Genomic DNA, 24,497 nt, shown 5'->3' with positions numbered 1-24,497 from the left:
TGGATTGATTTTAATTCTGTCCAGTTATAGTATATAGCCGTGATGGCAAACCTATGGCATGCGAGCCATTGCCCAGCTCAGCTCCACCCCACATGTGTGCGCGCCTCCCGCCGGCCAGCTGATTTCAGGTCTCTGATGCACATGCCCAGGGGGTGGGGCACATGTGGAAACGTGCGTGCATGTCCATGGGGGGCTTGCACGCAAATTCCCTGGGATGGGGGGATTACACAAAAACATGCCCAGGGGCAGGGGGGATGCCCCCCCCGTCCCATTTGGGGCCTAGCAGGCCTCTCTGCAGCCTCCTCGGATCGTGGCCCATTTTTGGACCCAGGAGGCTGCAGAGAGGCCTGCTAGGCCCAAAACGGGGTGGAGGGGTCGCACGCACATGGGCAGGGGATTGTGGGGGGGGCGAGTTACATGGGGGGGGTCACGCGCGTATTGCATTATGGGTGCCGGCGTGTGCGCACTTTCGGCACGCGACGACAAAAAGGTCAGCCATCACTGCTATATAGAAAGGTTATAGAGCAGGGGTGAAATGCTTCCGGTTCAGACCGGATCGTGCGATCTGGTAGCGATGGGAGCAGGTAGTTCGGAGAACTGGTAGCAAAAATCCCTGCCGCCCACGCCTCGCTGTTCCTCTTCTCTGTCCTTGAAGCTCTCAGTGGTGATATAGCTGCAAACGGCCTTAAATGACTGTCGCAAGCGCTTCAAAGGGCCGCCCTACAGCTGATCGGCGCTGTAGGCAGCTAGTAGACCGGTGCCTCCCCAAAAAAGGCAATTGGTAGACTGGTGCCTCTATTTTTAAAGAAGGTAGACCGATGCGCTCCCAAGTTTTGTATACTTCATTATTTTTATTATTTATTATTATTGCCCATGCCCATTCAATCACTTGACCACCAAGCCACACCCACCAATTAAGCCACGCCCACAGAACCAGTAGGGAAAATTTTTTAGATTTCACCCCTGTTATAGAGATACTTTATACAAATGTATCTCACAACCACATATTTATAGGAGAGTCATCTTTGGGATTGCCTTCACGTAGCCTTGGCAACCGTAATTTAACAAGACTGGGGAGCTTGAGGTTACACATGATTTTGGGGTTTTTTGTGTGTACATGCTTTGTTTTGTGAAATGTTTTTAATTCCAGGTTGTCTTTTTGGTGACTAAAGTAGGCTTTTTAGAAGCTATTCACAGAACACGAATCTTGACGTGAAAAGTGCTGGCAATGCGTAGCTTGGTTTCCTTTGTTACCCAAGTGATGGTGTGAGGTTAGGTTGCCCTTGAGAGTGCATGAAATTATACTGATTTTTTCTTGTGGCCAAAAGGGACAAGCCGTTCGGTCGAGCTATATTAAGAGTAAAATGTGGAGGGTGTCGTGTCCCACTCCTCCGCTGACGGCCGGGTCAGGGAAATCCGAATCAGGCGTGCCTCTGCAGCTCTGCCAAAGTCCTAGCAAAGTTCTCAAGGCGGGCAGGAGACCAGAAAGTGATTTCAGCAAGATATGTTCGACTGCCTGACTCAGAGAATGCCAGAAAGCAGATCCTTTATATAGGCCATGGGGTGTGGCTCCATGACTCAGCACTTATCCAGGCCTGCCCCTCCCTTCCTTCTGTTGCCTCCGCCTATCAAGTCTTCTGAAGCGAGGGTCACTCCAGTCGGCAGCTGTTGGTAATTGACCTCCCTCAGGCTCACATGCTGTGGGGGAGGGGGAGGGGTCTAGTTGCTCCGTTTGCCTGGGCATGGAGCCAGGGCTGGGGCCGGGAGGTGCTTCCTCCTCCTCAGCCTGTCTGGGCATGGAGCCAGGGCTGGGAGGTGCTTTCTACTCCTCAGCCTGTCTGGGCATGGAGCCAGGGCTGGGGCCGGGAGGCATACTAGAACATTCCTCAGCATTCGGAAGCAGATAAGAAGGCCCCGGCTGCGGTGAGAGCGGGCAAGACACAACAGAGGGTTTGGTTTACAGCTCAGTGATCGAACAGAGCCGGTCACGACTGTGTGTCCTTCAGTTGGCTCCCAGAAGTACCCGAGGACTCTCAGATAGTCCTTGACTTATAACAGTTCATTTAGTAACTGAAGTTACAACGGCACCAAAAAAAGGGACTTATGACCCTTTTTCACACTTACGACCGTGGCAGCATCCCCATGGCCACGTAATTTACATCTGGATGCTTGACAACTGGTTCATATTTATGACGATTGCAGTGTCCCGGGGTCATATGATCACCTTTTGCGACCTTCTGATGAACAAAGTCAATGGGGAAGCTAGAGTCACGTTAACAACTGCAGTGATTCACATAACAACTGTGGTAAAAAAGATTGTAAAGTGGGCCAAACTCGCTTAACAACTGTCTCACTTAGCAATATAAATTTTGGTCTCAATTGTGATCGTAAATCGAGGACTACCTTTACTGCAAGTTGGCTGATTCAGAAATTAAGGAAATCGGGAAGGTTCCTAATTTTTTTTATTTGTTGTCGGGCAGATTGAAATTAAGATAATAATGACAGGAATACCTCTCATGGATCACAAAAATACAAATATTTCTCGACTTATGACCATAGTAGAGCCCAAAATTTATGTTGCTAAGCAGACAGTTGAATTATGCTCCATTTTACGAACTTCCTTGCCACAGTTCTTAAGTGAATCCTTGTGGCGGTTAGTAACACTGGTTGTTAAGTGAATCGGACTTCCTCATTGACTTTGCTTGTCAGAAGGACACAAAATGGCTGGTTGGGGAATTCTGGGAATTGAAGTCCGCACATCTTAAAAGTTGCCAATCTGGAGAAACAGTGATGTAAAGGCTCTGGCATACTATATAGCAGTGTTGGCAAACCTTTTCGGCACCGAGTGGCAAAACGGGAGCATGTGCGCACGCAGGGGGGTGCGCTGGAAACCGTAAGAGCAGTTCCCTGCCACGCGCATGCTTGTGCTGGGAAGCTGAGCATATGCACGCCGGTCACCTGATCTTCCGGTTTCTGCCGTGTGAACCAGAAACCAGAACCTCAGCTTCCTGCCGTGCGCATGCTTGCCAGGGAGCTGCTCTTCCTCTTTCTGGCGCTCCTGCGCACACGAAGACCAGCTGGCCGGCACGCATGTGTATACCTGAACCCGGAAGAGCAACAGATGACAGGTGGCGTGCCTGGAGATATGGCTCTGTGTACCACTTCTGGTACACATAGGTTTGCCATCACGGCAATATAGCATTGTAAAATTGAAAATCTGTTAGGAAGAGTGAGTGAGTTTGTTCGGTGTCTGACATTTTGGTACTACTTTTAATTTACTACAGGTGACCATACGAATAGCTTTGAACCAAGTCAGCCGATTAGAAACTTAGCGCTGCCGGGCCTGGAGAGTTCAAACTATGAACTTTAACCAGAACACAAACATAATGAAACGGATCGCTTACCTCAAATCCCTCATAACCCAAGTTGGCCGGTGCTTCTACATGAGCCGGCTAAGGGCCGGGGGTCAAAATGATGGGGAAACCTACGGCTGGGGTTACTTTTCTTTGCCACCGTGACTTCGGTATACACTAACCCCAACATGGCAGCGGCCGCGACCTTCCTTTCCGCTCGGCTGGTGGTGTTTTTTTTTTGTCTTCTTCCTGTCCTGTCGAAATGTACTTCTCGTTCCATCCTGCGACCGCTGGAAACTCAATGCCTTTGCTTCTCCCCCAGCCGTTTCAGGACCTGCCTCAGAAACGCCACCGCTTTGTGTAGCCTAAGTATCCCTCACACCAGCCCTGTCGATACCCTACAGGCAAGCTTTTCAATGTGATACTCCTTGCATTCCGCCTCTTGGGAATGTTCAGGCCCCGTCAGAGCATTTCACGCGCATGGCTCCTTGTCTCTCCTTTTCGCAGCGTCCAGTCCTGTCTGATGAATGCCGCTTGCCTCGTTTTCATTTTATTTATTTTCAGTTGTTAAAATTGGTTACGCTCACCATCGACAAAGCCTCTCCCACGGTGTGTCGCCCTTCCTGGCCAATTCGATTCTCTTTGATGATCCTCTGGTAGTTTGTCCCTGTTCGGGAGCACTCAGAGGGACAAGTCCAAATGAAAATTGCCCCTTGAGTTCCCCCTAGCACTCAGTCTGCACAAGTAAACAGATTTCATCGCTCATGCGCTGCATGCAAAACGTTGGCTTCTCTCTACATGCAAAAATTTGACGGTTGGAATGGGGTAAGTGATGTCCTTAATTGTCTATACCAGGGGTCTCCAACCTTGGCAACTTTAAACCTGGAGGACCTCAACTCCCAGAATACTGGGAGTTGAAGTCCTCCAGGCTTAAAATTGCCAAGGTTGGAGGGCTGGGGATTTCTGGGAGTTGAAGTCTTCCAGGTTTAAAGTTGCCAAGGTTGGAGACCCCTGGTCTATACTGTTGATCTCTAATAAGACCAGAAGAAGAAGAAATTTCTCCTCAAGAAATTTTACGGTTATCATCTGCACCAGGGACTAGCAACCGAAGGGGTGCTTAATCAAAAGTGAGTCCAGTTGATCTAAATGGGGCTCCTTTGCTTGTAAGCATGGCTTGGATGGCAGCCTCGGTCTTGTGTCCAAAGCAGAGCTCCTCGTTCTCTGTTTTTCTCTTCCGCTCAGGTGGGACACCTTCGTGCGTTCCCGGGGTTCATCTGAGCCGCATCTTGTCGTTTCAAAATACGGTGCTACGGGGTCCTGCCGAAGTCTTCCAGAAAGGTAATTCCGTTCCTCCTAAGACAGCAAAGCGCAGGGAGTCCTCGCCTTAACAACAGTTCATTTAGTGACCGTTCAAAGTTACAATGGCACTGGAAAAAAAGGGACTCACGACCGTTTTTCAGTTACAACCGTTGCAGCATCTTTGTGGTCATGCGATCAAAGATGCTTGACAACCGGTTCAAACTTACGACCGTTGCTGGGTCCTGGGCTTAAGTGATTCCCCTTTTGCAACCTTCTGACAAGCACAAGTCCGTGGGGAAGCCGGATTCACTTAACAACCGGGTTACTAACTTCTCAACTGCAGTGATTTACTTAAGGATTGTGTCAAGAAAGGTCATAAAATGGGGCAAAATCTCATTTAACAACAGAAATTTTGGGCTCAGTTGTCATAAGTCGAGGACCACCTGTAGAATTTGATGATCCCGACTGGATTCACACATCCCGTTTATTTGAAGAAGAAGAAAATTATTAGCTACCCATCTTCCCACATGGGATAACCCTGGGCAGCTTACAGGATTAAAAGATAATGTGTAATTTATAATAATATAAACGCAATACTATAAAATCAACCCAGCTAAAAAAAATGGAAGGGAGGGAATATGATGAGAGGGTAGGATCCATCAACCACTCCCAAGCCAATTGGCAGAGCTAGGTCTTCAAACTCTCAGAGAAGCTCAGTGTTGTGACCCAGGCCCAAGTAGGTAGTAGGAAACTCAGTACGTGAAAGAACAAACTTTATTCGAACAAGCTGAGAATTAGTTCGTTCCCAGCATAGTTCAACTAAATTAAAACAAATTCCTCCCAACACAACTTCCTCAGTCACAGATACAAAAAGAAATGCAGGATGTAGACAAAGACGAAGCTACCAACGTTGTTTTCCGGCAAAGCCCAAACGCTGTTGCTGGTCTGTTTTAAGCCTTATGGGAGGGGCCGATCATCTCTTGGCCCTACTCCCGAGTTGTCCTTTGTGCTTGAGCTGCTCTTGCCTTCTGGCAGCTCTTCTCATGCGCGCATTAGGAACAGGCTCCTCCTATTCCTCTGCCTCACTACTATCAGGCTCTAGAGGCTCGCACCTCACTCCCCGATGGCCCTGGCTTCACCTCAGCCTCATCGCTGTCCAATTCCGTTGCCAGCTCCACAGGCTGCTGGCGGACCACAACATTCAGGAGGTTTGGAGCTGACCGCACTTCTGAGGGGTAAAATGTTCCAAAGGGCAGGCGCAATTCATAAAATGCTGGTGCTATGTGTGAATTCAGTCTTTGTGGCTTATCTCACAAACGATGGGTACAACAAATCGGGGATTAGGGTGATGTTGAACTTCAAACACTGTATTTGAAAGTTGGACCGGAGTTCTTTCATACTACAAGACACTCAACCGGTTCTAGCAAGAGCAGAACTCAGTTGGTGGACTCTCAACAATGCCAAGACAGTTGCGGCCCGCTTCAACCAAATTACAGAGATTAAGCAAGGATTGAAAACTAATCAGTTCTTTCGGAGAAGGCCTCTGAATAAGTAATTTGAGAAACAAATTTGAACCCGCGGATAATATTTTACTCCAGGCTAAATCTCCCTTCCCGCCAAAAACCAGAGCAGGCTCAGAAGTTTTGAAGCAGAAAATAACATAAGTGAGATTTGGTAGCAAATTACCTCCTACAAAGGCGTGCCTTTACTTCCCATGTGGAGGCACGTAAGAAAAGGAGGCAGATTATACGGAATAAGACACAGCAAGAGCACTGCTGGTTTCTGGGCCCCGTGCTACCGTCTTCAGTCCTACATGAGATCAGAGATGATGGGATGGAAAAGTGAACAAGTAGTCCTTGACTTACGACCCATAAGGCAGACTGCCATGACGGCTATAAAATGGGTGAGTCATGTGACCAGTCCAATTTTACTATTATTTTTTTTACAGTCATTAAGCAAAGCATTAGTTTGCTGTGGGCTCAGTTTTGCCAGATCCCAGAAATGAGTGCCAAACCTTTGTAAAACAGTCATGCGGGACTCTGCAAATAGTCATAAATGCAGTCATGTAGCTGAGCACCTGAACTTCAGTCATGTGACCACCAGGGGGCTTCCCGACGTGCTGAACTGCACATCTGGGTTGTAAATAGCCCCATGGTAGATCCATCATAACTTCGAACAATTGCTATGCGACCGGTCGTAAGTCAAGGACTACCTGTATTCTCTGATATTCAGTCCCTTCTACAGAAGTCTTCTCAGACTGGCAGGTCCCACTTTCTCTGACCAAAAATTGCCAAAACACACTTCCCATCCTAAGTAGAGGTGGAAGTAAATCCTATGTTTTGAAGACTTTACATATGGGACCGTTGGCCTGTGGACTAATAAGGGCTTACGCAATTTACTTTACATTTTTTATTCTGAAAATGCCTTATTTTTCTTCCCCCCTCTTTGGCAGGTATCTTCTCCGAGACGGCACTGTAATCCCAGGATTCCTTAGCCTGAAGAACAGAAATGCTGTTCCAAAGAGCTATTTCAGTAGGTCTTTTTAAGATGCAAAACCTTGCACTCTTGATTATTACACAGGATATTTTTGCATGTGTTTTAAAAAAGAAAACGCAGCTAGAAAAAATGCTTTCTGCTTGGTTGGTTTTAAAAATTCCTCAGTCTGCTCACAGGTTGAATCTCAAGCGTAGACATTTTCCAAATGAAGGTGGGGGGGAAGCCACGGAAACATTTATGTTCCGAGCTGTGGACTTCATTAGAGGTTGGAAGGGGACATGAAGAATAAAAATAGCGCTTCTGTTATGTTGATACAGATCAAGCTTTCCAACAAGCTCCTGGAAGTTTGGATTACAATGACCATTGTCCCCAGTTCGACAGCCTGTATATAGGTTATGATAGGAACAGTAGTCCAGCATAGTTAGTATGAGATTGCCAGTGACTGGTTTTGTTCATTGAACTGAACAAGACTTAAAAATTTAGGAGTCCTTGTGTGGATTATAGGGAAAGTCCAGATGCTTGAGGATGATAAAGATAGCAAATATATTTGTGGCATGCTAAGCCATTCTTTGTACATGAACAACACAAATAAAAAATATATATTAAATTCTGCCAACAGTTGTTTGACTAATTATTGTGAACTTTTTTTAAATCCTTATCATTTCCCACAATAAACATACAACATGGTGAGGAACCTTAGTCTCCACCATGGGTGAATTCCAGCCTGGCTGGAGAATTCTGGGAGTTGAAGTCCACACATCTTAAAAGGTTGCCAAGGTTGGGAAACACTGGCCTAGAACATCTTGGCTTCACAAATGTTCTCCCTCTTGATTTACAATGGATGTTGTAGCCTTTAGCATTCTGATCTTTTCCATCTTTCAAGAATATGTGGAAAACATGGTATGACATCACAGCAGGTTATCCAGCCAAGGATTATCAACAGATAAAGGTAAAGGTTCCCCTCGCACATATGTGCTAGTTGTTCCTAACTTTAGGTGGCGGTGCTCATCTCCATTTCAAAGCCGAAGAGCCAGCGCTGTCTGAAGACGTCTCCATGGTCACGTGGCCGGCATGACTAAACACCGAAGGCGCATGGAACGCTGTTACCTTCCCACCAAAGGTGGTCCCTGTTTTTCTACTTGCATTTTTTACATGCTTTCGAATTGCTAGGTTGGCAGAAGCTGGGACAAGTAACGGGAGCTCACCCCGTTACGCGGCAGCACTAGGGATTCGAACTGTCGAGCTTTCGGATCAACAAGCTCAACATCTTAACTACTGAGCCACCGTGTCCACAGATAGATCTGTCTTAATAACTAATGACTGAAAAGATTGCAATTGTAGTCTCCCACAAAGGCGTGCCTATTATGTTATGTGAGTGGACACGTAAGAAATGGAGGCAGAGCAACTGGACTGGCGATGTTACACAAAATAGACAACTTTTTTTGCTATTTGTAGATCTCCATTCTCTACATGTCCCGTAGAGAATGTAAAGGATTTATATCCCTGTTTGATTAAAATGAATTTAAGACCTGCTCGTTTAATTAAAAAGTTCTGATCTCTATTTGAAGACTTTGCAAGTCTTCCAAATTGCTTTCATTGTGAGAGCAAATAGAACAGATGTTTTTTAAAACTGCCTTTTTTTTAAAGGATTGATTGAAAAGATAGCTCCACAGTAAGTTGTTTCATTATGAAGCTGTGTGTCTTTTTTCCCCGAACAGTTGCTGTTTTTCTTGAGGGTGACTGAATTACACTAAAAGATAAATAATACTTCAACATGGTTCTTGGTGACTTTTTTTGTAGTTTAAAAATTGTTTTCTACGTCTACTCAGTCAAGGGCATGTAAGGAAAATCAGGACGAAAGACAATGATATTTCAAGCACATATAAATATCCAGAAGAAACATGTTATTTGTTACATGGAACATAAATCTCTCCTACGTCCATGGCAGATAAAAGAGGAACAAAAATCGAGATGTTTCACATTCTTATTTTACTAGAATAGGCCTTACATCTTCCAAATGATGATTTAGAAGTCCACAATGGCAGAACATTTTAGAAACACTGATTTAGAAATTAAAATTAACCACAGAAGACTCTCCACAGACCTGCCAACCTGCTGTTTGCTCAGATTCTGCCAGTTCCAACAATGGATTTCCTGGTTGGTTTTTTTAAAAAGCCCTGCAACGTGATTATACTAAACAGGTATACTTACTTTTTAATTAGAAGTATTTGAGATATAATTATTTGGTTGGTTGGCAGATGGAAACCAATTTTGCTGGCCACTTTTAAGTCAGGAGATCTGTGATTATTAGATACTACAACCTAGGAGTTTCTAAGCAATTTTGGAGGCTCTCAGAGCTGTTCAAATTGTCCATTGTCTTGACAATTCAATAAGGAAATGGCTATGGAATATATATCTCTACACTTCAGTTTCCTGAGACATGGTATTTCACACAAGGGATTGAACTTCAAAGTGACAGGATTTGCTTGTTTTAGTTTTCATATTTCCAACCCAATGCCATTTTGGAATTGCAAAGTATGCCTGCCTGTCTAAGGCTAACTCCCCCAAAACACAACATAACGGGTCTCTATTTGATGTGGAGCAAGCGGGGGGGAAATAAAGACTGTATATATATATATATATATACACAGTCTTTATTTTCCCCCCTCTTGCTCCACATCAATATATATATATATATTCTGTTCTGGATCAGTCCCCATCCTTGTTCTGTAGCTTCAGGTGGATCTGAATATATGAATGTTTTGAAAATGGGCCAGATCCACCTGAAGCTACAGAACAAGGATGGGGACTGATGGCCCTTTCATGACTTGTGGACTTCGGCTGTCAGAATTCCTGAGCCAACAATGCTGGCTCAGGAATTCTGGGAGTTGAAGTCCACAAGTCATAAAGGGGCCATTGTTCCCCATCTCTGCTATACAAAAAAAAAATAAAAATCCAGAGGTTTTTCCCCAATGCATCCTGATGGGAGAGGAAGTCAAGAATTGGCTTTGCGTGTTGCTAAGTACTCCATCCTAAAGACACTCGCACACATCTCCTGACCACATAATCCTGAAGCATCTATTAAGGGGGTTGGAAAGGCAAAAAAAAAAAATGAAATTCACCCAACCAAAGCCTGAAATAAGTCAAAATGGTAGATTTAAAGAATTTTGGGTCTACGTGTTTTGTTCTATACCAAACATCCAATGCTGCAGCTCAAAAATGCACCCCCAAGATAACAGACGACGTCTGCAGCTTCAGAAATAAAATTGAGGAAAGCTTAATGCCCTTGCTGCAATTTAACAGTTGGCGTCAGAAATTTTTGCTGATCCACTAGAAATCAATAAAAAAGGCTCAACCCCTATGAAAGCAAGGTCATGTTAGAAGCTGAGGTTTAATCTAGTGGTTATCTCGGATCCAAAGCAGCGAGCGATTTGGTCCATGGTTTTACTGGAATCTAACACAACTGACAGGGAAACCTTTACCTTTTGCCTCAATTCCTATTTTATTTTTTAAAAATGCAAATAATACTTTTTTTAAAAAAAACTCTTCCTTTTTAGGCATTGCACCCCAGTTCTGCCCAACTTTTGGAATTCAGTCTGACAGGCTGTTTCAAAGCTGTAGCAGCTTTCAAGCTGACTAAACTGCCCATTTTATGGGCATATATGTTTATTTTGGCATTATTGCGATTCTAGCGGGTCACCCTAAAAGTAAAAGACGTAGAAGTTGCTGCCACGAGGCCTACCTTTGAATTGCTATAATTATATATCGGAAGGTCTGAAAGCTGCCAGGGTTGGATTGCCCACCCACCCCCGATTTAAATTAAATTTCTAAAAAAAAAAATTAAATCACTCCTGATTTAGAAAGGGTTTTTTGTTTGTTTTTTGGGGTCACCCTCTCCCCCATTTAGCACCCAGTCCAACTACTAAGACCCCATTCCAAAACCATCAAATGTCTTTTCACACCCCGTTTATTGGCAGCGGAAAATTAAAAAAAAAAAATCCCGTATGTACAGTTTTAAGGCAGTGCTGCCCTTTTGGGGGGGGGGAGAATCAGCGTCGTCTCTTGGCTGTGCTGGGCGGAGCTGGTGCCGTCTGTGTGGCTGCCCGCCTCTTGCTGGTTCTGGTCGAGGGAACGAGGGGGCTGGAAGCAGGAGATGGACCCACACTTCCATCCAGGCGGTGAGCCTCCAAGGCCACCGTCTGTTGCAGAATACCCGTCAGGATGAACTCCGCGTTGGTGATCGGGACTCCGGCTTCCTGAGCTGGTTTGCAGCGCGACAGGTCCTCGGGGCAGGACACTACAACACGCTTCTCCTGAAATAGGTTACAAAAACCGGTCAGATCGTCCACTTTCCCTCCCAGTCGAAGAGTCGAGTCACGCATTTCTTGCATGGCCCCAATACACCTCAATTTGCCTGCCTGCTGGAAAACCAGTACACAGGTAGTCCTCAACAACAGTTCACTTAGCAACTGTTCAAAAGTCACAATGGCACCGAAAAAAGTGACTTACGACCTTTCCCCCACCACCGTGGCAGCAACTCCATTCTCGCGGGATCAAAATTTAAATGCTTGGCAGCCGCCTCTTATTTATGACGGTCGCAGTGTCACAGGGCCCCTTCTTTTCATAAGCAAAGTCAATTTGGGGAAGCCAGATTCACTTAACAATTGTGTTATTAGCTTAACGACTGCTGTGATTCACTTTGTAACTATGGCACGAAAGGTTGTAAAGTGGGACAAAGCTCACTTAACAACTCTCGCTTAGCAATCGGAATATTGGGTTCAATTGGGTTCAATAATTGCTACCAACCTGCCTTCCATTGAGGACCTGTATACTGCACGAATCAAGAAGAGGGCCCTGAAAATATTTACAGACCCCTCACATCCTGGACATAAACTGTTTCAACTCCTACCCTCAAAACGACACTATAGAGCACTGCACACCGGAACAACTAGACACAAGAACAGTTTTTTCCCGAAGGCCATCACTCTGCTAAACAAATAATTCCCCCAACACTGTCAAACTATTTACTGAATCTGCACTACTATTAATCTTCTCATCGTTCCCATCACCGATCTCTTTCCACTTATGACTGTATGACTATAAGTTGTTGCTGGCAATCCGTATGATTTATATTGATATATTGACCATCAATTGTGTTGTAAATGTTGTACCTTGATGAACGTATCTTTTATCTACACTGAGAGCATATGCACCAAGACAAATTCCTTGTGTGTCCAATCACACTTGGCCAATAAATTCTATTCTATTCTAAAAAAAAATTGTGGGGCTAAGTCGAGGATCACCTGTAATTAAGTTAACCAGGGTCATGGTGAAAGTGTTGGACCAGGAATGGGGGAGACCCAGGTTGTAGTCCTCAACCATGGAGGTTTGCTGCTAGACCGGCGATAGCTAACCTTTTCTGGACCAAGTGCCCAAAGCACACAGGCACCCAAACCCTCAAAATGCAATGCGTGCGCAGCCCCCCCGCACATGTACCCTGGTCCCGATGCATGCATGGTCCCCGTATGCACCCCCACCCCATGTGCACGGCCCCCTGCATGCACCCCGCCACTGCACGGCAGAGACCCGAAGACCAGCTGGCCGGTGGGAGGTGCACACACATGCGTGGCAGAACTGAACTGGGGCAATGGCTCACGTGCCCACAGAGAGGGCGCTGTGTGCCACCTCTGGCACGCTTGTCGCAGGTTCGCCATCACAATGCTAGACTCTGGGCCAGCCATCCTCTCTCAACCCAACTTATAACTCAGTGTAGTAATACACAAAAAAAAAATCAACAAAATAACAGCTCTAACTAATGGCTAATGCAGCCTGTTATTAACAGCAGCTGCTTGCAATATTGCAGGTTCAAGTCCCACCAGGCCCAAGGTTGACTCAGCCTTCCATCCTTTATAAGGTAAGTAAAATGAGGACCCAGATTGTTCGGGGCAATAAGCTGACTTTGTATATAATATACAAAATGGATGAAGACTATTGCTTGACATAGTGTAAGCCGCCCTGAGTCTTCGGAGAAGGGCGGGATATAAATGCAAATAAAATAAATAAATAAATAACTCACCTTAAAGGCCCGCGGCATTCTTGGTAATAAGGTCCCACCGCTGCATTTAACAATGTCTTTCATGTGTTCTGGTTCTGGCTTCACGTTAGGAGTGACATGGATCTCGTAGCCCTGGAAAGAAAGAAAAAATGTGGTATTACCACCAGGAGTCCTCACTTAACGGCCAGTCACACAGCGCCCCATTTGAAGTTACAACACATCTCACCAAATGCCCCAATTTTGGAAGATCTGATGGCCGTAACGTTTTTGTCTCTGATGGTCATGTGATCATGTTTTTGGGAGCCGGGGCTATTTGCAGCTACCTGCAGTCGCATGACCACAATTATTTTCTTTTTGCTGGTTTCCAGCAAAAAACACACGTTGGGTAAATTGGATTTGCTTAATGATCACTGCTGTTGCTTAACAACCACATTTACTCGGTGGCACTGCCATTTGTTTAACAACTGCCACCATGTACAATCGGGCATGGTCATGTATGGTCATGTAAGGACCACAATGACTTAACTATAATTGCAGTCTCAATTAGTCATAAATCAAGGACTACCCATGTTTTCCAGGAATGTGGGCAAAAAAAGGAAAGGAACATCATACCATATGGCAGGCTGGCAGCTGATGGGCCTAAAGCCAAATCTGCAGCTTTCATGCAGCCTGATTCCCTTCCCTTTACAGGTGTGTTGACTCAAATCATATTCCCCAAATACCCTGTTCCTAGGTGTGTGTGTGTGTGGACTTGTGATTATGGAGCTGTTGTTTCATGGGCCTGGAGGCCACTAAACTGGGATGAAATTGCTTTAAACGGAGGTGGGGAACGACTCGTGGACTTTTATGACTCGTGGACTTCAACTCCCAGAAATCAGGACTTCTGGGAGTTGAAGTCCACGAGTCATAAAATGGCCATCGTTCTCCACCCCTTGTTTAGAACATGAGACATTCAAACAGGGGTGCTTTCTTTTGCAACTGGACCTTCTCAGCACCTGGGGGGGGCGGGATGGGGACAATTAGGGAGTGAGAGGAGGATAACTCTCCAGAGGGATAGAATCAAGATCACGTGAAGTGTTAATACCACTTTATAATGCCTTGGTAAGGCCACACTTGGAATATTGCATTCAGTTTTGGTCGCTATGATGTAAAAAAGATGTGGAGACTCTAGAAAGAGTGCAGAGAAGAGCAACAAAGAAGATTAGGGGAAAAACATATGAAGAATGGTTGCAGGGTATGTCTAGTTTAATGAAAAGAAGGATATGATAGACATGATAGCAGTGTTTCAACATCTCAGGGGCTGCCACAAAGAAGAGGGAGTCAAGCTATTCTCCAAAGCACCTGAGGGTAGAACAAGAAGCAATCGGTGGAAACTAATCAAGGAGAGAAGCAACTTAGAACTAAGGAGAAATTTCCTGACAGAACAATTGATTAGTGGAACAATTTGCCTGCAGAAGTTGTGAATGCTCCAACACTAGAAGTTTTTAAGAAGATGTTGGATAACCGTTTGTCTGAAGTGGTGTAGGGTTTCCTGCCTGGGCAGAGGGTTGGACTAGAAGACCTCCAAGGTCCCTTCCAACTCTGTTATGATGATGATGATGATGATGATAGTCTGGACACTGGATTCTTGAGGAATCACCTGGGCCCAAGACAGCAACCGATTGGCTCACCTGGAAAAGGGCTCCATTCTGCTGTGCTTTCTGCAGCGAGTTGGAGAGGCTGAACCGCAAATTCTTCTCTTGCTCAGGGTCCCGAACGAGGAAGTTGTTTGGTGCCAGGAAAAAAGCGTTCCGTCTGCTCTGTGGGGTGGAAGCATGAATAAAAGGGAGATCCAACCACATACAGGGAGCTCTTCCTTTCCCTCCTGGAAGCAGGTCACCTCATTCCTGGAGCCATTCAATCGAACTGTTTGCCACATGGCTGTAAATTGGGAGGGCTGCGGAAGGGGCACTTCATACTGCAATGCCCGGGAGGCTCATTAAAGCAGCTGCACCTCTGTAAAGGCTGGTGATTTTCCAGCGCATCGCCCTTCGGCAGAGCATGTGCCTGACACAGATGGAAGGGGTTTTAAGGAGTTGCAGATGGAAGCTGCATTTGTTATGCAGATGCAGTTCTAATGGGTTGCTGAGGGATGCTGCATTTGCAAACAGATGCGGAAGTTTTAATGAGTTTCTCTTTCAAAAACCTCTTCCAAACTTGCTTAACCCTTAATCCACGGGCGTCAAACTCAATCGTGTCACAGGCTGGATCGTGATGTATTGGGACAGCCTTTGCAGAGCCGGGGTGGGCATGGCCTGCACGGGACGTATCCGGCCCGCGGGCCGCCAGTTTAACGTGCCTTAATCAATGGGTCCTTGTCTGCAGTCCTACTGTTGAACTCTTAGGTGTCAGAGGCTCCCAGCTTTTTCTCTATTGGAGGATATTTACAGCCATTCCTCAACTTACAATCACAATTGAGCCCAAAATTGATGTTGCTAAGTGAGAAATTTGTTGTGAATTTTGCTCCAGCTTATGACTTTTCTCCCCACATTTAGGCTAGGCTAGGCTAGGCTAGAATAGAATAGAATAGAATTCTTTATTGGCCTAGTGTGACTGGACACACAAGGAATTTGTCTTGGTGCATACGCTCTCGATGTACATAATAGAAAAGATACATTCCTCAAGAATCATAAGGGACAATACTTAATGATAGTCATAGTATAGAATAAAATAGAATAGAATAGAATTCTTTATTAGCCAAGTGTAATTGGACACACAAGGAATTTGTCTTGGTGCATACGCTCTCGGAGTACATAAAAGAAAAGTTGCAGATATTTGTTAAATAAACCACTGCAGTTCTTAAAGTAGTAACACAGTCATTAAGTGAATCTGGTTTCCCCTTGGACTTTCCTTGTGAGAAGGTCGCAAAAGGGGATCACGTGATCTCCGGGACACTGCAAACATCATAAATGCGAGTCATTTGTCAAGCATCCGAATGTAAAATTATGTGACCACAGGAATGCTGCAACAGTCCTCATCAGTGTGAAACATGGGCCTAAGTCACTTTTTTTAGTGCTGTTGTAACTTTGAACGGTCACTAAATGAACTGTTTGTAAATTGAGGACTACCTGTAGCTGGAGGCAAAGCTTGCCCACTTCCATTGAACCAGTGGTGGGTTTCGACCGGTTCTACCCAGTTTGGGCGAACTGGTAGCGGCAGCGAAAGGCTCCGCCCACCCACCCGGACATCATCACGGACACTCTGCGCATGCGCAGATGTGGCGCAGGCGAGCGAAGCAAGCACACGGGCGCGCACATTTGCAAACCGGTAGCAAAGGTAAGTTAATCCCACTACTGCACTGAACTATCCCTTCTGTTAAGGCAGGGGTCTGCAAACTTGGCTCTTTTAAGACTTGTGGACTTCAACTCCCAGAGCTCCTTAGTCAGCAAAGCTTGGGAGTTGAAGTCCACAAGTCTTAAAAGAGCCAAGTTTGCAGACCCTTGCGTTAAGGGATACTCACATTCTAAATTCAATACGCCAAATTCAACTCAACACACAGCAAATTCAACTCGGAAGCACACTCTTATACTTAAAAAAAAAAAAAGATTAAATGGCTCATCTTCGGAGAAATGTCCTCCTTGAGCTCCTGCATGAGTTACTGTTCTGAAAAATCCCCCGTAGCACAAATGTCTCCTTTATTCTACGAGTCACCCCCAGAAATACATATTTCTTCTACCTAGCCTTGGGCAGACTCCTCCAAAAGGCAGACAAATATCTATTGGGAAAAATAACCTATTGTGTGAAAGTATTCCTTGGCCTCAGCGGACGCAGGACGGGTAGAAACAAGAGCCAGAGCAATAAAACCTGCAGAGAAGCAGCGTGAATCCTCCCTGGGAGTGACTTGCAGAGGCCAATCCTTGATTCAATTTATTTCTCACAAAAATCTACCTGCAGCTGCCTTGCAAGGGCCTTAAGCTGGAGTTTGGATTGCATCAATCTGGCTTGTAGAGTGTCAGCTTTGGAAGCCATATTAGGCCGGAAGCTTCCCTGCTGCCACTTTCTCATGTGTGGGAAAGTAGGAGGGGGGGGGCAATTTAGTAGAGGGGTTGTCTTTAACATAATAGCATTCTTCCTGTCAGTGAAGGTCAGACCGATCCTGCATCTGAAGGAGGAGTGGTCGGAGTGCTGTCTTGAGATGGGACGGTTGGCGATTGGAGCATGTGATCGACTGAGGAGTGAGGGGATGGTTTTGGGGTTTTTTGATTTACTGAGGGAAAACCCGGACCTCTCAGATTCGGATTTTCCCAGATGTGTCAGTTTACCTATCCTAGTAAATACAACTTTGAAAGAAGGTTGCTTCGGAGTTTTACTTGGCAAGGGGTTTTTTTCTGGAACACTGACATAGAGATTCTTAGTCATCCAGGACATGGTTGTCCTAAAGGTGTTTTGTTTTTTCAAGAGGCAACTGGAGTACCGGAACCATTTGCACTACTCAGGTGACCCTGAGGACATAGATAAACTTCCAAGTGTTTCAAGGACCAGCTGTCTGCAAGGAGTATAAATCCTTCCATTCCCCACTATCCTGTCAGAGCTGAAGAAGCTTCTTGGATGAGAAGCAAAACATCTTCAAAAGAAAAAACAAGAAAGTCCAGTTGCTTCCTGAAAAACAACAACACTCCTTTAGGATGAGCAATCTGGCTTGAAAAAATAGTGGAGAAGTTCAGGTAGTTCTTGGCTTACAACCGGTCATTTAGTGACTGTTTGAAGTTACAACAGACCTCCCCAGGGCTACTTATGACCCAGATTCAAAGTTCCAGCAGCTGCTCTACCCTGCTGTCATATGACTGAATTTCAGGCAACCGGCAACCAGTCTGTTCTTCATTTTTAACATCTCGCAGTCACATGTCCACAATTGACAATGTTTTTGCTGGAAAACAAAGATGGAGAAGCTCTATACAGTCAGTAAAAACAAGACCAGGAGCTGACTGTGGCTCAGATCATGAGCTTCTTCTTGCAAAATTTAGGCTTAAACTAAAGAAAGTAGGGAAAAGCACCAGGCCACTCAGGTATGAACTAAATCATATCCCTGATGAATATACAGTAGAGGTGACAAATAGATTTAAAGAATTAGATCTGATAGACAGAGTGCCTGATGAACTATGGACGGAGGTTCGCAACATTGTACAAGAGGTAGCAACTAAAACCATTCCAAAGAAAAAGAAATGCAAGAAAGCAAAATGGCTGTCTGAGGAAGCTCTGCAAATAGCTGAGGAAAGAAGGGAAGCGAAAGGCAAGGGAGAAAGAGAAAGATACACCCAGTTGAATGCAGAATTCCAGAGAATAGCTAGAAGAGATAAGAATGCATTCTTAAATGAACAGTGCAAAGAAATAGAAGAAAACAATAGAATAGGGAGGACCAGAGATCTATTCAAGAAAATTGGAGATATGAAGGGAACGTTTCATGCAAAGATGGGCATGATAAAGGACCAAAATGGCAGGGACCTAACAGAGGCAGAAGAGATTAAGAAGAGGTGGCAAAATTACACAGAAGAACTATACAAGAATGAGCTTAACATCCCTGATAACCACGATGGGGTGGTCACTAACCTTGAGCCAGACATCCTAGAATGTGAAGTCAAATGGGCCTTAGGAAATCTGAGCAACAACAAAGCTAGTGGAGGAGACAGTATTCCAGCTGAGCTATTCAAAATCTTAAAAGACGATGCAGTAAAAGTGCTACACCCAATTTGCCAGCAAATTTGGAAAACTCAACAATGGCCACAGGATTGGAAAAGGTCAGTTTACATTCCAATTCCAAAGAAAGGCAATGCCAAAAGACTGTTCAAACTATCGCACCATTGCACTCATTTCACATGCTAGTAAGGTTATGCTTAAAATCCTACAAGCTAGGCTCCAGCAGTATGTGGATCGAGAACTCCCAGAAGTACAGGCAGGATTTAGTAGAGGCAGAGGAACTAGAGATCAAATTGCCAACATACGCTGGATCATGGAGAAAGCTAGGGAGTTCCAGAAAAACATCTACTTCTGCTTCATTGACTATGCTAAAGCCTTTGATTGTGTGGATCACAACAAATTGTGGCAAGTTCTTAAAGAGATGGGAGTACCAGACCATCTTATTTGTCTGAGAAACCTGTATGTGGGTCAAGAAACAACAGTGAGAACTGGACACGGAACCACTGATTGGTTCAAATTGGGAAAGGAGTCCGGCAAGGCTGTATACTATCACCCTGCCTATTTAACTTATATGCAGAACACATCATGAGCAAGGCAGGGCTAGATGAATCAAAAATTGGAATTAAGATTGCCGGAAGAAATATCAACAACCTCAGATATGCAGATGATACCATTCTAATGGCAGAAAGCGAAGAGGAACTAAAGAGTCTCTTGATGCGGGTGAAGGAGGAGAGTGCAAAAGTTGGCTTGAAACGCAACATTAAGAAAACTAAAATCATGGCATCCAGCCCTCTCAATTCCTGGCAGATAGATGGTGAAGAAATGGAGGTAGTGACAGATTTTATTTTCCTGGGCTCCAAGATCACCGCAGATGGGGACTGCAACCAAGAAATTAAAAGACATTTGCTCCTGGGGAGGAAAGCTATGGCAAATCTAGACAGCGTACTAAAAAGCAGAGACATCACCCTGCCAACAAAAGTGCATAGAGTCAAGGCTATGGTTTTCCCAGTTGCAATGTATGGCTGTGAAGGTTGGACCATAAGAAAGGCTGAGCGCCAAAGAATTGAGGCCTTTGAACTCTGGTGCTGGAGAAGACTCCTGCGAGTCCCTTGGACTGCAAGGTGAACAAACAAGTCAGTTCTAGAGGAGATCAACCCTGACTGCTCTTTAGAAGGCAAGATCCTGAAGATGAAACTGAAATACATTGGCCACCTATTGAGAAGGAAGGAATCACTGGAGAAGAGCCTAATGCTGGGAAAGATTGAGGGCAAAAGAAGAACGGGACGACAGAGAACGAGGTGGCTGGATGGAGTCACTGAAGCAGTAGGCATGAGCTTAAATTGACTCCAGAACGTTGTTCATGGGGTCGCGATGGGTTGGACACGACTTGACAACTAACAACAACAAGAGTTTACTTCCAGTTTCTGGCAAAAAAACCCAACGCCCATTGTGGACAAGGGATTCACTTAACAACAGCAGTGTTCGCTTTATGACTGCCACATCTGCTTAACAACCATCGCAAAAAAGGTGGTAAAATTGGGCACAGATGTGGTACAACCCTAGTGATGCAGTGGTTAGAATGCAGTACTTCAGGCAGACTCTGCCCACAGTCTGGAGTTCGATCCTGACTGGCTCAAGATTGTTTCAGCTTTCTCTCCTTCCGAGGTCGGTTAAATGAGGACTTAAGATTGTTGGGGGTAATATGCTGACATTGTAAACCGCTTAGAGAGCATTGTAAAGCGCTGTGAAGCAGTCTATAAGTCTAAGTGCTATTGCTATTAACGATTGGCATGACCTACGACCATAATTCCAGGTATCAAAAAAGTGGGTTACCTTCTCCAGCCAATCAAGCGTCACAATGGGGATTCCCCGAGCCAGGGCACACAAGAACTTGACGGTGCGACGTACGCGGTCTGTCACAAGATGAGTGCAGTCAAAGACAGATTCTGCCAGAGTACCCCCCAACTCGGCCACTATACGCTCTCCTTCCTCATCAATCACACCTGTAAACAGCACCTGAAAAGAGAAGAGGGAGGAGACTCGACAAACTTGTCAGATTATTCATGAACTGGCGGAGACATGGTAACAAGGTCAGCCAATGAATAGGCATAGCAACTAAGTCAGCCAATTGGGAGCTAAGACAGACTGGAGCGAGGGTGTGTCTTAGTCTGCAGCTTCTGAGTCTGTGCAGAGATTTGAAACAGAAACTACACAAGTCTGGACTTGCTTGCCTGCTCTGTGCTCAGATCTAAAATGAAACCAGCTTGTCCGCTCTGCTGAAATGAAACTAACTGTTCTCTCCTGCCTTGTGTTCTGCCTGTAACTTCTACTACATTGGTAGAATCAACTACTGGTATTGTAAATACTTCATCTGTTATTATGTATATAAAGAAGTTAATAAATCCAGTTGAATCAGTTATCTGTGTTTGCTTCTGGATTTGATTTTTGCAAGAAGCTCTGATAAAACTTTCATGTTAAATGACGGAGCCAACGCAGCTCAAGTGGCCATCTTCCCTTGTCCAGCCCCAAACCCTCCCCAGCTAACCTAATAATGTACACACCATACCTTGGGGGCAGGGCTGCCAGGTCCGGTGGCACGCCGGGTGCGACTGCCCGATGAAGCCTTTTGACTTATCACTTTGCTGTCTGGGCTGTGACGCCGCAACCTCCTTCCTGAAGACGGAGTGAAGACAGGTTCCTGGCGAAGAGAGGGGGGGGGAAATACCCATCGCCCCCCCAATTGTATGAAGACTTGGTGAAAGAGCACCACAACCTCTGGCCCCAAGGCCCAAGCACACCGCTCACCTCCTGGATGGGGTTGGGGGACTGCCTACAGACAACTCACAAGGCCTGAGCAGCCACACAATCCAATGACAGATGCTCCTGTTCAACAACCCCGAAGTTTGTTCCAAGACTAAGATTGGATTCACTCCTGGACTTCTAGAATATGTTTTTACCAACAGGTATTTTAACATAGGCCTGCTAGCTTGCTGATTTTCAAGACTCAGCTTATGCAGCAGGAAGATTTAACAACAGTTCATTTAGTACTTACGAGACCGCCTGCTGTTACCTTATGCCTCCCACCGACCCGTACGCTCTCACAGAGAGGGTCTCCTCAGGGTGCCGTCCGCCAAACAGTGTCGGCTGGCAGCCCCCAGGAGTAGGGCCTTCTCTGTGGGGGCACCGACGCCCTGGAACGAACTTCCCCCTGGCTTACGTCAAGTGCCTGATCTTCGGACCTTCCGTCGTGAGCTAAAAACACACCTATTTATTCAAGCGGGACTGGCATAATAGTGTTAAATTTTAATTCGGGGTTTTATTAATATTTCTAAAATTTTAAAACTAAATTTTAATTATCAGCCTTTTTGTAATTTGCTAGGTTTTAAATGTTTTAATTTGTATATATTCCTGTGTTAAGAAAAAATAATTGCTACCAACTTGCCTTCCATTGAGGACCTGTATACTGCACGAATCAAGAAGAGGGCCGTGAAAATATTTGCAGATCCCTCGCATCCTGGACATAAACTGTTTCAACTCCTACCCTCAAAACGATGCTATAGAGCACTGCACACCAGAACAACTAGACACAAGAACAGTTTTTTCCCGAAGGCCATCACTCTGCTAAACAAATAATTCCCTCAACACTGTCGGACTATTTACTGAATCTGCACTATTATTAATCGTTTCATAGTTCCCATCACCCATCTCTTTCCACTTATGACTGTATGACTATAACTTGTTGCTGGCAATCCTTATGATTTATATTGATATATTGACCATCAATTGTGTTGTAAATGTTGTACCTTGATGAACGTATCTTTTCTTTTATGTACACTGAGAGCATATGCACCAAGACAAATTCCTTGTGTGTCCAATCACACTTGGCCAATAAAAAATTCTATTCTATTCTATTCTATTTATCTTGGCTGTACACCGCCCTGAGTCCTTCGGGAGAAGGGCGGTATAAAAATTTAATAAAATAAATAAATAAATAAATAAATAAATAAATAGTGACTGAAGTTACAGCAGCAATGAAAAAAGTGACTTACGAACATTTTTCACACTTAATGACCGTTGCAGCATCCCCATGGTCACGTGGACACAAAGTTCAGGTGCCTGGCCACTGACTCGTATTTATGACGGGCTGCAGTATCCTGATCCCGTTTTGCGACCTTCCGACCAGCAGAGCCAACGGAGAAGCCGGATTTGCTCAACAGCCGTGTTACTAATTTAACAACCGCCGTGATTGACTTAAAAAACGTGGCAAGAAAAGTCGCAAAAATGAGGCGAAACTCGCTTGACCACTGCTTCGCTTTAGCAACAGAAATGTCGGGCTCAGTCGTACGTCGAGGACTGCCCGTACTAAGTGATCAACCGCTGAGAATTGAAGGAGCTGCGGCCACAACCTATCAGGGGAAGGCAGCAGGTTGGGGACGGATGCTCCCCATTGGTTTACAGAACTCTGGAGACCCTCCCATTTAAGATGACTGACTAGCAGGACCCCGTTAGGTCTGCCTAAGGCCACTTACAACACCTGTGGCTGTCAAGGGCCGGGTTTGAATGGGAAAGGCTGTGTGGAAGAGCAGCAACATCCACCAGTCTAAGCAGCTGTAGATGTATGAGATCTAGAGGGGGACGTGACCCTTCTAATGATTCAATTAAGGGTCCGTTGCCCTGAAACGGGGGTGGAGGGGGGAAGCTTTCTTAGGGCAGCTTTTTTTCCCCCTCTTTTTTTGGATACCCACCTGCCCAAGTTTGGCACCTTTCCCAGAATCCTTTGGGCTTGGGGTGCTCACGGAAGTGCTGCTGCTGCTGGAATGCTTGCTGGCCCGAGTCCTTGGACGCTCCGTCTGCCCTTCTAGCCCAGGGTCGGGAGCAGGAGCCCTCTGGACCCGTTTTGTGGGCTCCCTGGCCCCAGGGCTGCTGCCAGAGACGGCTTTTGCTACTTCTGTAACTTTGCTGGCAGCCCTGGATGCCCTCTGGGAGCCCCTCGTTCGACTTTGAGGAACAGGAGCCGCGTTCAGGTCTCCATTCCTGGCCTTCTTCCTGGGCCCCTCTTCTCCGGGCTGTTCTGGCCTCCCCTTCACTTCCCTCATTCTCTGACTTGCATTGCTGAGCTGCCGCAGCCCCCTACGCCTGGTCTCTGGAGCAGCCGGGGTGCTGGATGCAACCACGGCCCCAGATCCGTGATGGCGGAGGCTTCGTCTTTCTGGGACAGGAGTGGGTGAAGCAGAAGTAGTTGAAGGTCTCAGACTGCGCCGCAACTCACGGGCAGGGGGCGTTGCTGAAGCCGGATCCTCCTGGGCTGGCACCAATACCTAAGGGTAACAAATAGAGCTCAGGCATCATGCCAAACCATGATTCGGTTAATCGGAATGGGGGGGGAGATGTTGCACAAACCACTATTTGCTGAGTTCTCATAACAAACCGTGGTTTACCAATCACGGTTATCCTGTTCTACCCCATGAGATAAGAAAAACGTGAAGGTTAGCTTCACCAAACCAGTCCTTGGTTCATGAAGGATGTCAGTGACCCTCAATCCAACCCACCTCACAAGGTTGTTGTTGTGGGGAAAAGAGGGAGAGGGAGTAGCATTAGGTACGTTCACTGCCTTGAGGTAT

At 45.6% G+C, this 24,497-nt stretch overlaps 1 protein-coding gene across 4 annotated transcripts in view; it reads right to left on the bottom strand.

Moving 5' to 3' along the window:
* Positions 1 to 9,119: 9,119 nt before the first annotated feature.
* Positions 9,120 to 24,497, bottom strand: part of MDC1 (mediator of DNA damage checkpoint 1) — a 39,860-nt gene continuing 24,482 nt past the window's right edge. For all 4 annotated transcript variants that reach the window (XM_058167811.1, XM_058167813.1, XM_058167812.1 and 1 more), the window contains 6 exons: positions 23,622 to 24,194; positions 21,443 to 21,574; positions 20,710 to 20,892; positions 14,874 to 15,002; positions 13,225 to 13,335; positions 9,120 to 11,461 (listed from right to left, as the gene is read on the bottom strand). In XM_058167811.1, the coding sequence (XP_058023794.1) occupies positions 11,198 to 11,461; positions 13,225 to 13,335; positions 14,874 to 15,002; positions 20,710 to 20,892; positions 21,443 to 21,574; positions 23,622 to 24,194 (1,392 nt within the window). In that variant the 3' untranslated portion in view covers positions 9,120 to 11,197. The remainder of the gene's footprint in view (positions 11,462 to 13,224; positions 13,336 to 14,873; positions 15,003 to 20,709; positions 20,893 to 21,442; positions 21,575 to 23,621; positions 24,195 to 24,497) is intronic.

Source organism: Ahaetulla prasina, chromosome 2 (genome assembly GCF_028640845.1).
Source record: "Ahaetulla prasina isolate Xishuangbanna chromosome 2, ASM2864084v1, whole genome shotgun sequence".
Classification (NCBI taxonomy): Eukaryota; Metazoa; Chordata; class Lepidosauria; order Squamata; family Colubridae; genus Ahaetulla; species Ahaetulla prasina.
The sequence above is the reverse complement of the archived record's forward strand: the minus strand, read 5'-3'. Positions and strand labels throughout refer to the sequence as shown.